This window comes from Lathamus discolor, chromosome 6 (genome assembly GCF_037157495.1).
Source record: "Lathamus discolor isolate bLatDis1 chromosome 6, bLatDis1.hap1, whole genome shotgun sequence".
Lineage (NCBI taxonomy): Eukaryota > Metazoa > Chordata > Aves > Psittaciformes > Psittacidae > Lathamus > Lathamus discolor.
Genome location: NC_088889.1, coordinates 56,083,140 through 56,096,707, shown reverse-complemented (window position 1 = coordinate 56,096,707; position 13,568 = coordinate 56,083,140). Strand labels below are relative to the sequence as shown.

Here is a 13,568-nt window from a genome sequence, read left to right as displayed (position 1 = left end):
CTAGCCACCAGAGTACAAACCACTGCTGAAAATCTGGCCCCATGCTACTGAGAGTACAGATGTCTCTTTCCTTCACCACAGTAAGATTATGGAAGCATCTTATCTGTAAAGCAACAGCAGTTATTTGAAGACTTTACCAGCCCATATGTTAGCTCATTAGAAGCAGTATTTACAAGAATAGGTTTCTGAAAAATAGATGCATGCGTTCATTTGGATCTAATTTAGGTTTAGTAAAAATGTTAAAATTTAGCAAGCCACAGCAAAGGCACAATGGCAAATCAGACATGCCAAGAGCAGTTAGTTCTTACTTTTAAGGTGTTTAAACAAATGTGTAGTGAAATCCATTGCTTAAGGGAGAGTGAGGTGGCTGTGGTACAGAAGGTGAGGGTGCTTTAGATGGATAGGTCAACTGCTGAGCTAGAAGGGATCACACACAGGAATTAGACTGCACAATCAAACATTCATATTATAAATGGAGTGACCTTAAATTTTCTACCACATGAACAGGAAACTTGATTAGTAACGCAATGAGGTGTTACACTATTATAGTTACATGGAGCACAATTTAAACAACAACCTTTCTACCTACTATTTTTTTCTATTACTTGCATAAGTTATGAAAATAAACATTCCTGTTTGATGATAATATGGACAATCTATCTTAAAGGCAAAGTTTAACTGGAACATTTTAAGGCACACAGCACTGATATACTCTAATATAGCCCTGCTTTTATAACTGCACTTTTGGAATAGCACCTCTCTTTGCTAATTTGATTTCAAGATTTCACTTCAGGTTGTACAGGTTTTCAAAATTTCCCTTGTTATATGCCAATGAGCAGAAATAGAAAGAATATATAGAAAAATTACCGAAAAATTACATATTTTGCTTAGTACAGTGCCTGATATAGTAAATCATTTTCAGGTCTCAGATGAAAACTTCAGGATAAAGAATACATTGATTAAAAGTATCCTTGTTTATATAAATGAGTAATGGCATAGTTTTTAAAGTCAATAATCATAAAACTAAAGCCACTGAAACTCAGTCTTAAATTCTGCTTTCACATTTTGGAGGGCCAAAGGCAGACCTAATTCCAAACCACACAATTTAGGAAATCAATTCTGGATACTCCTGCATTTGATTTTAATCTTCCAGATTCTTGGCATGATTTCCATTTAGAAGGTTGATTTCTTACTAGGAACAGAGGAACTCTAAAATGCTACTTTACAAGGACTAGATAAATGTACAATTTATATTAAAAGATTTATATTATCATAGTATCTTAACTACTTCCTCTTGAAAAATGGGAAAAGTTAAGCTTCACAGTCTTTTCTATAAGCAAATCTTTGTAAAAAATGTAGTAATTAGTTTGGGGTATTCAGATAAGGTCTGCTTTGTCAACAAGGAGCAAATGACAACCCATACTTTAAAAATCAAACTGCAAAAATAAAAATGTGAAGGAATCTGTGAAATTCAAATAAATGAGAATGTATAATGTAATGTGCAAAGCATCAAATGCTTTTCCTTTTGATCACATTAGACCATCAGAAAGCAGGCTGTAACTAAAAAACCTGAACTCTTTTTATGGTTTGTATATTTTCTATCAAAATCAAACCACTGTGGGTTTTGGGTTTTTTAGAATTCCTTGAAAGGTGTTTGTTTTTAAAGGAGTAAGTAATAATTGAAATCAAAACGAGACATGCTACAAAAACTGAAGACTTGAGACACAAGTGTGGCAAGGAACATTGTGCATGCACATAAAGGTTTCTGCTTCCTTAAAGAATCAAACTGGCCACTATGTTAGAGTTTTTTAAGTGTCTGAAAGGGACAACTAAAGAATTAAGAAGATTCCTGTGGTTATGGATACCTAAGAATATGTGATGATCGCACTTGTGAAATAGTTACAATACAAAAATGAAAATATTAACAAAAAGCCCTTTAGTAAACATAGCTACTACATTCACTATACAACATAAAAAGATTAAATCTACTTCAGTAGTGTGCAGTTATTGCAACTTCATGCACACCAGAAGTAGGTTAGCTAGCCAGATGAAGACTGTTTAGTGTGGCAGGCACTCTGCTCCTGTACTAACACAAAGGAAGAATTTCAAGTATGGTCAGCATTCATCCTGGCTGATCTGGATTTTGGTGCTACATTTTCCCAGTAGAAGCTAGAACTCATGTGGCAAAATGCTGTGCTGGGTCATACCTCATGAAACACAAGGAGTTTGTGTTTGAGTTTGCTCCATAACCAAGGAGTGTGAGTCTCTGTTACAAGGACCTGGCTTCTAGAACTGGGACTAGATTGCCTGAAGAGAAGGCTTTTGAAACAGATGCCTGAATGTCCAAAAGGTTATTCCTGAAATGCTCCCAAGATTCTACAGTTCTGGTTTTGTTTGCTTGTTTTAGGTTTTTCATAATGTCTAGCCTCCTCAGTGAATCATTTTATCCCTTTCAGTCAATTACCCACAGAACTCTGCAGTCTCAAGATGTATCTTGAAATTGATCCCCTCAGAATCACATTCCCCTCAGGTTTAGCTGCCACTGCATCTGTGAGTATACAGCCACTATCAATCAACAGTCTGTTACCATAGATGCATGTTATGCATCTGGATATTGGAATAATCTGTCTTTAATGGGAAGGTCTTAGGGGTTTCTGTGGCAAGTGCCATAAGTTTAAACTGACAACTTCAGATGAGAAATGTGCGTATTTTTTCTCCATCATAGTTGAAGTTTCCATTATTTCCATTCTCCGCCGGAACAGTGAACTGTGCCAGTTATAAATGACCAGTCAGATACCTGCTAGAATAGCTGCTGCGTGTATTACTGTGTGATACAAATCTCTAGACATTTTTTACTTATTTCAACTGTAAAGCAATCAAGAGTGAAATTATCACTTTTAGTAACATATTGCAAAGGATCTATTAATTTCCAGGCATCAAGCAGAATTCATGCATGGCGTCTTGCTCTGACCTCTAATCTTGGACACCAGACAGAAACATGCCAGTACCTATTTTACAATGTCTTTTCTAGCCTGTTGTCTTAGAGCTCAAGCTGCAAATGATTGCACTCTAATCTCCATCACCACACCAGGGAAGCCTTCTGTTAAAAAAATTTAAAAATTCCTTTGTCTTGATTTCTTTAAGTGACAGTTCAATTTACTTTTTAAAAATGAATATAGAAATATCTTATTTAATATATTAATTAATTGAAATTTATATTTTTTAATATTATTAGTAAGAGCAAGTTTCCAAGCTCTGAACTTACTGATCATATTGGCTTCTAGATATGTAGATAGTATACATCTTCGCTTTGTCTATTAGAGGCCAAATACTCAACGTAATTCTTTTGTTATCTATACACACTTTTCACTATTTTGAATATGAAAGTCTCTCTTTCGCTAGGAGTTCAGCAACAACCCCACACAACTTTAGAAGCTGGTAAGAAATAGCTGTTATTTTGTAAATAACTAAGTATTACCTGCCACCTCCTTGCTCCTCTGAGAGGCTTCAGAAGCCAAAGCGTATGATATGGTAATGATGCGCTCCTGCTCTTGCAGCTGTGAATCTAAATCAACTGAGTTGTGTTTGTCCTGGGCAACAGTAGGCTGTAGATTGTGCATACTAGTGGGAAAGTGCAAAACAACATTAGCATTCACAAACGTAAAGAAGAATCCACTATGCAGATGAGAACAAGCTTGAACTCATACAGCAGTTTTCAGATCTCATCTATCAAGCTCCGTATTTTATTAACATTCTCTAAAGCAGTGTCAGATATTGTATGTTAATGACTACAGCAGAGACAAATGGTGCAGCCATTACACAGTTACAATTTCTGCATAGCCTTCATTACATCTGAAAGTCCTTTGTTGTAAATACGGTGTTTACATGAAAGCACTACCAAAAATGCTATTTATTTGAAGCTGTTAATAAAAGTTCTTTGTAGTGCCTGGAGGAGAATGCATATAACCTGGCTGTACTCAGGCACAGCCTCTTAGACAGCAGATATTTGAGGTAATCGAATTGTTGAATGTTTTTGCTGACTCTACATTAGCTGTAAGTAGCCAAAAGTGTTCTTTCAGAACTCCAGCTCTCTGGAGACAACAGGAACTTGATTTCACGCTGACTTTTATTCTGCTTTTGGCCAGATTTGGCCTTTCCTTCCTCCTCACTTACCAGTTGTTTGGTAAGGACTTGCTACTATTTTAGCATGATCTGAACAAGAAAATGGACACTTACAAGATTTGTCATTATCTCTGTCACCCTGTTTTAAAAAGGAGCTTTAAGTATACTACATAAATTCTGAGTGCATTTTCTAAAAGCCACGTTACACTTAGATAATCCAATAGGAATTAAACTATTGTATGAAGTTAGCTCCCAGTGTTTAACACCAGGCACTACATAAGATTTAGGAAAAACACCAAAATCTGACCTTGATTTAGTAAGAATATTCTTTATCTTTTCTGCTTTACGCTGCCTTGCTGCCAGCTCTTCCGTAGAAAGAGGCTCTTCTGGCTCTAGTTCAACGTAGCGTTCTGGAATTGCAACCTTCTCGGGTTTTGACAACTGTGGAAGGAAAAAAAAGCATCAACTTTTTAATAATAAAGATTTTTTTAAAAATTGAGATGAATTCTCAATTTTTTTAAAGCATGGGTTTTCACAGTCAGTACATGTACCTGATGCTAAACACTCCCTCTGGATACGAGCTGATGCCCTTTTAAGTGTCTTTTACCTCTGATTCATTTTACTTTAGAAGAACAAATATTAAAGGGATTACAAAAGAAATCAGAATCAACAAGGAACCCTTCTTCAGCTCAGGCACAGAGCCCAAAGCTGGACACTGCCTAAAGCTGTTACAGTACAAAGAAGCAACCACTACAAGACTGACTGGACAACCTGAGATTTTAATGTCATGCTATTTATGTCATGCCAGCAAGGACTTCCTACAACTGAACAGAATTATCACCTAAAGTTTTGACCAGGGGTATCGTTCTTTTGAGACTGTATAATCTTCTTCTATGAGCAGCAGAGGAGGAAAAAGGAGGGGGAGGGAAAGGCAAACAGTAATTTGCAATCATCTGAGGAAATACCTGGACTATAAAATCTGAAATCCTAGGTATTCAAAAGCTGCCTAGGGAACTGACCCAGAAAAACACTAACATTGTGCAATTTTAACAACACATTGCATACACAGAACCCTGTAGATTGAAAATTTTAATATGATTACATTACAAAAGCTAGCAACAAGTTTTTGTTAGGATCAGTTTCATTGTGGGAAAGTTTTGTTACTCGTAACAGAACTAAATCACCCAATGAAAATTCAGTTTGCAAATGGACTCTGAAGACCAATTCTTATTATACAGAACATACTACTTTTGAAAAGCAGAAATAGAGCATGTGTGAATAAAGAAAAATATATAAATGAGAGCCCTCTTTTCTTGTCCTCTTTGGATATTTGCTGGAACGCTCATGCAGTGGCAAGTTCTCAAAATTCAAAGCTTCAAATAAAAATAATCCTAAATTTTTCACTACTGATCTTAGCTCGCATTAATTCAATAGCATATGTAAAGTGGTCTGACCTAACCCCCAGTGATTAGGCTCAGTAATTTGCAGGCAATCATAGGCCCAAAGCACACAGTACAGTCATGCGAACTCAACCACATTAAAACCACAACCTCAAATTTTTACACTTCTTTCTCAGTAAACCCAAGGCTAACACTTCCTGAAAAATCCTATATTTCCACTACACTGCCTTACTTTCAAATCCAACTCCTCTCCAGAGCTCTATAGATATATATATAATACATATATATATATTTAAACAAATTTATATAAGTATCTCCATGCTATAAATAAGCTAGATCAGCTCATCCTGCCACTTCGAGAATAACAAACTCGGTTACCATATGAACAGCAGATTTATTAGCTTTAAGGACACAACTGAGTACATTTCCATAGGAGACATAGAAATACCTCAGGTACAGAAATGTCTGTAAGGTGAAGAGGATGGGTACATGAAATGGAAAAGGAGACAACCTGGGTAACCTGAGAAAAGTTTTACATTCAGAGCTTCAGACTTGTTTCAGTTTCTCTGAAGTAGAACAGAAATGCCTATAAGCAAAAATGTTTCCTACTGTAGGCTTAAGGTACTAATTCAGATGTATAATGTGGTTCACATAGCCCTGCAGGCCTTCTGGAAAAAAAAAAATTAATAGGAGAGTGCAACAAGGGAGGGCGATACAGTGGAAGGATATTTTCAGTTTCTGAAGTTTACAGGAGCACTGCATTTTCTCTAGAAAATGTACAGATTGAAAGATACATTAATTCATAGAGATCAACAGCTAATTGCTCACAGATTCCATCTCTTACAAATATCTCTTCTTATAAAATCATAAATTGCCAACATCTTTCAGAAGAGTATAAGTGCTCAGTAGTGTAATTACTATAATTTTACTGATTTTCAGTCTACAGTGGCATTTTACACAATGCACAGTACCTACTGAAATCTTTCCACTTGCTATAGTCTTTCTTTTCCACCAGATGGCTCAATCGCATTTCAAACAAGTAATTTACTCGGCTAGAAGCGCTGAAAAAGAATTACTGGCAAGAACACCCAACAAGTAATTTGAAAAGCTGACAGAAAGGTGTTTTCTGTTCTGACCAGAATAAAGCAGCTCTCCCTCTTCTCTGCCATATTTTACCATCAGCATGAACAGTAAGGTAGCTGCGTGGAAATAACTTTTCCTTCATTGCTGTTTCTTATTTTCAAACACTCTGGATGTTTGGGGGTTTTTTTCCCCTATTTATTCTATTTATATAACATTCCCTCACTTAATCACTTTTTCCTGAAATACATATTTCAAACAGTAGAGCCAACGTTTCAATTTCTTCTGCTAAAACACAACACAAACACAAACCTGGCAGAAGTTCTAAGTGCCAGGCTATAAATTTTTAATGCCCAAAAGACTCCTTTTAGTTCAAACTTCCAGCTAACTTTGAAATAAAAGAGAATTCACTGCCTAAAACTTCGAAAGGTTCATATTTTGGGGCATAGAATAGAGGGCAAAAAATTGTGACTGTTACCTCTCTGCTAATATCTAAATCATAGTCTTGAGGTTCCAGGTCTGTCTCTGTCACTGCTGCCGGCTGAACTTTTAACCATTCATTTTCATCCTTGTCTTCTCCACGAACTGCCCTCTCAAGTAACTGCAAATCAAATTCTTGCTCTCGTTTCCACTGGTAATAGATACAAAACAATTAACAGCATTCAACCATACTGCCAAATGCATCATGTAGCAATGTACATTACTACTGCTGCAATATATTGTTGAAAGAATCCACAGAGCAAACCCCTTAACTGACAAGAAAGAGAAAATACAACTCTTTTTTGGCATACACAGGTGGGAAATCTGGTATTTAGCTATGCTACACAGATTTCGGAGGATTATTTGAGATTGCAGTTAATGTTCAGCAGTATTAAATTCTAACAAATACATTAATCACAATTTCACATACGCTGATTAACACGGAACTAACTACACAAACACTTTTGGAAGCCAGACGTCAATACAAGTGAGTCTACAGACTGACAGACTAGTCCTAGGCATTCTAAACAGGCAGTGCAGTGTGAATTTGAATCACTACACTGAAATGGTATTTATATTGCAGGTTGAGACTTAAAACTTGGAAATGTTATGTATCTTTATAGAATAATACCTGGTATTTAAAACTGACAGTATTGTATGTACTAGCATTAACTTGCCTTGAATTCAAAAATAAAAATTTAGTAACTTCTAAGCTCTTCTGACTTTAGTAAACGCAGTATCTAACTACTTGCAAGGATAAAAAAAATCTTTCACATAGTCTTTACAAGGTAAATACGGAGCAATAATAAATTCAGAACGTTAAAATTAAGCAGCATAATTTAGTTCCCAAATCATTGCATAGTAGCTCCTTCACAACTGCACACAATGCAGCTGCATATAAATTCATGCTTAAGAACACTAGCAACACTTTTTTGTTCAAAAAATTAAGTTCAGTCGGAGCATTATTCCATCCAGCAGATCTCATCGGCTTTGCCATACAGATTTGAAGCACGGTATTAAAAGCAGTGGGAAAGAGAAGGGACAAAAATAACAACAACAAACAAATTATCCCCTCAAGCATTTGAGGGTATCAATAAGAGAATGATAGAATAATTATGTTTCTTTAAAGTATCCCCAGGATTTCTGCTACAAATCTTTGGTTGAAGCTTGAACTCCATGTGAAGTCCTTAGACTTCATTATGCTACCTGCATTAACAAATCTAATTGAAACCTATTCATGCACAAGCTCTCAATATTCACTCAGAAGATACATATATTCCATTTATATTAAAAAAGTTAAATAGCTAAAAGGCAATTATATCTCAAAAATTAAGATTTTTTTTCTTTACAGAATTCAAAAGAGAAAAAAATGTTTTCTCATACAAGTACTCCAGACTCATTCTTCTACTCATATTCGAACCAGGCCTGATTGACATAGTATATTTTAAATACACAGTATTACTTTCAAGTTATTGTATATAGATAAGAAAAACATCAAACCATTCTTACGAAGCAGAATTTTTATTGGCTTTGATGTTGCAACTTTTACATTAAAAAGGCATTGTATATAACAAATAAATTCATGTACTGTGATCAATACTTAAAATGTCATACTACACTTGAGAACTGACCGATTAAAAATTAGAGTTACACATACAATGTATGTTTAAAGCAAATGTTACATACTGAGCAGCACTTCAATTACACATTTAAATGTCTGCCACTTTGGCTGCTAAATAATTGTAATGCTGTAAGTAATTGTGCTATCAAACATGCTTTTTGTGTATTGAAGCCCTATAGGTACAAGAGATGAGCTCTACAAAACATTGCTTGGGCTCAAAGATTCTATTTTAAATTTTTACAGCAAGAAAAAGACCAAGATGGCACCCAAATTTATAGATAAGGCGTTTGCCACAAATGTTAATAAGGAGTGTTGCAAAAATGTTTAAATTCAACTTGTGTGTGTTATGTAAATCAGGAAACATAAGAAGCTCAGATTTACTTTTCATTCAAATATGCAAATAAGAGTGATACTATAGTTCTACAGGTTCCCGAACATTATGCGCTATCTTTAATAAATTTGTGATTGCAAAACAGAAGACAAAATAGATGAATGTCTCCCAGTAGTGCACTCGTATTTACTGGGAAAGTAAATACAAATAACTGGCTGTAAATTAGTGCTACTGAGCAGTGGGAATGAAAGGCTGAATATTATAGGGTTTTTAATGCTAGCAGTTGATACACATACTAAATGCAATTAAGCCTGGTAAAAATTGAGTAGTCCAGTTAGAAATTTTAAATTAACTACAAAATTCTGCAAATTAAAACCAAGCAAACAAAAGAAAAAAAAAAAAAGAGGCATTAGGTATGATGAGTGACAAATCTAAAAGCAAGAGATCTTGTGCAATGAATTAGGTAAAACAAGGTGATCATTCTAAAGCTCTAGTGGACCAAATAAAAAAATAATTTAAGAGACCACAGCATAAGTGCAATTACAGTACAATCTTGGTTTAGCACCAAGTGAGTGACTGGGTAACTTCACCAATTAGAATTGCTTTGGTTAGTATCCAAAAATGTATCATTACAAACTTATTATCTGTACAGTATTTTATCTCAGAACGCAACAAAAATCCTTTCCTTCAGCAGCCTAAATTTGAGCCTTATTAGAATATTCTACATTTTGAGCTTTAAAGAAGAATTTGTATCAAACACATTAGCTCTTACATAAATTTCCAACCAGCATGATTAAAGTTGATTATACATTTATCAGCTTTTTTACAAAAACAAACACTACCTGCGTCTGATATTACCACGACTATCTTGCAGCCTGATTTATGAATTAGAAAGAAAAATACCCATGGTGAAAAAGAACATTCTAAAAGGCCCATTCCATTATGAAGCAGTTTTAAAACTGTACAAGCTTCTTACACTTGCTAAATACAATCCTAATAAAAAACAACCATGTCTCTGAAATCACTCCAATATACTCCCATCTCCACTCAGCACACTAACCTCTGACCAACTTACCTGCTGAACCTGCTACATACACTGTAACTACTAGTAAGAAAAGATCATCTGTTATTCACTCTCTTAACTCATACTGTATAACACTAATTTAATTAGACTAGAAGCATCACACACACTCAAGTGAAAGTGCTTGCTAGGGAAAAAAAAACCCAAAGATATTTTTAGTTTAGTCCTTTTAAGGCATATCTAACATACTGAGCCTATGTCTGCAGAAATTGGCCTGATGAAAGACCGAGATGAAACAGACTGCCTTTCTCCTTGGCTAAGAGTTCTCTTGCGTTCACGAACTAATGCCTTCTGATGTCGCTTCATTCTTTCTAGTTGTTCCTCTGCACTCATCTTGCCTCTTTGGTGGTCTCCAGAGTATAAACGTTCCAAGGCACTCTTTGGTCTTTCCTGTAGAAGTCACAAGACACACAAAACACATGTTGTAATCAATAGTTTATATGAAGTATACAAAAATTTAACTCTTTATCCTACCTTATTACTAAATTAACCTGATTTTGTTCTTTTCAACTCCACATTTTCTGTTAATAGTGCTGATTCTGGTTCTAAACCTTGTTTTATATATCTATTTCAAATGCATTAAGTTGTCTGTCTTCCCAATTCATTTAAGAAAGTGAAAATGGAGATTGTGTTAGATCACAGGTGTTTGCCCTCTCCCACGCTACTACAATCCCATTTCCTGCTGTGCAAAATATATTCTGGGCTTAAATATTTATAATGGTTCAGACATTTGCCTTCAGATGTTAATTTACAACTTACCTTGGACCTATCCCTTCGAAGTGTTGCAAATGATGAAATGGTGGATGATTGGTGCAACCTGGAAGTTGATCCAGATAAACCTTTATAAGGAAAAAGAGAATGCTTAAAACCAAAATTACAGATGTAATGAAGTGTCAGATGTTTAAGTTACCATGCTTTTCCTGCAACATTCTGGTTACTGTTTTAGCTCATGTTTCACATTTTGCAGTTCTGAAGATTACAAAAGGCATGAACTTTATTTCAGCCCAAAGTAAGGTTTCAGGTCATTATTGATCAAAATTCAGAAAGATATACAGTAATTTAGAAGCTTATATTACATGAGGTACGAGGTGAACTCAGCTGTACAACAGTAGATAAGCCATACAAATAATCACATCTATGAAGAAAATCAACCCTCAACATTCACAGGAAAGAAATAAGAATAGAATGGCTAAGAAATTAATTTCTTTTCCCCAAGTATCCCCTCTGTCCTCATTTGTGAAACTTACAGGGCTGTAGCTCAGTGGGGATGGAATGTCAAGTCACATTTAGTGTCTGGGGGTACTGTACTCATATTCTTTATTGCTTTTATTTCAATGACAATACAAGTGTTTTTATAAAATACTCGAGTTTGTAAAAGATCACAATGAAATTATGAGGAAAAATCACTCGGAATACAGGAAACATTCTAACAGTTAATTTCATGGTTTGCTATGCATTATATATTAAGTTGCTTTGCAGAAGTCTGGTTGTCTGTAACATTAAACCATTAAAATGAACAAAATCTCTAGACTTTCAAAGCATTGTATAGTTAATCTAAAAATAATGGTCTGATGACAAAGACCGTCTTCAGAAACTCCTAGGAGAGAAAAGCTCCCACGTACACAGTACTGTTAAAAATCAGCTACAAGTACTGTTAAAAATTAACTACATAAATTCCTGGCTTACCACGGGTAGGTAATGTCTGGTATCTACTGTCAGAGCTTATTAAAACACTGGAAGGTTGGCTGAGGTCACCACCTATTGTTGCTAGTTCTGGTTCACTCATGTATGAACGCAGTTCCACCTATACAGAAAAATACTCATCAGCTCAAATGAAATCACAAACATCAAGTCTTAATAATCTTAAAACAAATCCTAAAGCTTTGTTTCTGGATTACTAATTCTCTCTCTGCCATTATTACATGGTATAGATCTCTCTCTGCCATTACGCTCTGCCATTATATCCCTCTCCTTATTGCAAGACCTAGAGGTCTTTGCGTTTTACAGACAGGTAATATATTTTATTGTAGGTTCATACCTATAATAGGTTCACACATCTTTAAAGTGCAGGTGTTTAGATGTATGAGTGCTCACCCTGTAATCTCCATTTACATACTGTCCAAGTTCTCTGTCTCTTTTTCTTTCATCTGACTGACGCTTCAGGCCCCTCACTGATGTGTGTCTTATGACAGTGGCTTCTCTCGGGAGAGGTGGAACAGCTGGTGGCTGATCATCAGGACTGTACAATTGAGGGAGAGGAGGTCTGGGCGGTGCTTCATCTTCCTGGTAACATAAAAACACAGGGTTTTGGCAAACAGTCTGAAAACAGTCTGGCATAAACTGATTGAAATTTTACTACATTATATGAGTTACTTGTGACTGCTTTAGCATGCTCTCCTCTAACCACACCAGCAGCTTGGGGTTTTAAAAAGCAAACAAGACCCAAGAAAGTAAACAACTAATCAACCACAAAGCATTACCAAGGAAGATTCTGCATTGGTATGTCCTAAACCAGCATATGGCTACTACATAAAACTCTAGATTCTGCACGTATCTCTTCTGCTGCAAGTGCTATTGCTCAGTTTCAATACAAATATCTTAAGAGTCTCCCTGTTCTGCCTCCATGCTGTGTGCACTTTGTAACCATGAAACCTTCGCTGTTTCTGCCAGAAGTACATGGAAATCTTGGGGAAGGGATCTCACAAGAGCAGTACTTACAACCTTTGGCTTGAGCTTAATTGGTGACTGAAGAGGTGGCTCGATTTTTTTCAGCTGCTGTGCTTGGTGCTGTGTTCTGGTCTGGAAATAAGGCTGTGGATACAGCCTAACCTCCAGAGAGGATTTAACAGGACTGGGTGGAGGGCTTTGCGGAACTGAAAGTTTGCTGTCCGCAGTTGCAAGAGAAGCTGGTAAGGAAGGCACTGATGGCTGAGAAAATGAAGGCACTATTTTTCTCTCTAAGGGAGAAATATGCAAATGCGTTAGGTGTTGTTTCTTATCAATAATTTTCATAAGAATAGCAATTAACATCCTTAGACTTCATAAAACAGCCCTAATACTCTGCACATTGCTTTGATCACAAACAGGGGAGGGTGGGGGGGTTGACATAAAAATGTTTGATTGTCAGATTGCAGCAAGGGTATAAACATCTTCTTGATGAGGATTCAAACAACTCTTTCAGGCTAAATATAAAAACACACACTTTAATATCATCCAGTAAAATTCCTTGGAGATGGTACTGGGAGGGAAGGAAGGAAAAGCCCAAGAGTCATATGATATCAGTTCATAGGCTGCATTTGGCCCCATGCCACAGATTCTGTATGATGCCTACAGATTTGGACAAGGCAAAACACTCATAGTCATACCTTAAACAAAATCTCACCATCTCAGAACTATTTTATCTCTGTATGTAAAAGGTAAGCAAAGATGCTTTACATATAAAGTGAATTTACA

General features: G+C 35.9%; 1 protein-coding gene across 10 annotated transcripts in view; it reads right to left on the bottom strand.

Moving 5' to 3' along the window:
- The window catches only part of PLEKHA7 (pleckstrin homology domain containing A7), a 156,641-nt gene that overhangs the window by 2,923 nt on the left and 140,150 nt on the right, over window positions 1–13,568 (bottom strand). For 9 of the 10 annotated variants that reach the window (XM_065682928.1, XM_065682922.1, XM_065682924.1 and 6 more), the window contains 9 exons: window positions 12,834–13,072; window positions 12,210–12,398; window positions 11,802–11,919; window positions 10,875–10,954; window positions 10,305–10,505; window positions 7,081–7,233; window positions 4,430–4,563; window positions 3,479–3,621; window positions 309–417 (listed from right to left, as the gene is read on the bottom strand). In XM_065682928.1, coding sequence (XP_065539000.1) covers window positions 320–417; window positions 3,479–3,621; window positions 4,430–4,563; window positions 7,081–7,233; window positions 10,305–10,505; window positions 10,875–10,954; window positions 11,802–11,919; window positions 12,210–12,398; window positions 12,834–13,072 — 1,355 coding nt within the window. In that variant the 3' untranslated portion in view covers window positions 309–319. The remainder of the gene's footprint in view (window positions 1–308; window positions 418–3,478; window positions 3,622–4,429; window positions 4,564–7,080; window positions 7,234–10,304; window positions 10,506–10,874; window positions 10,955–11,801; window positions 11,920–12,209; window positions 12,399–12,833; window positions 13,073–13,568) is intronic. The other variant, XM_065682925.1, reaches the window with a different exon arrangement.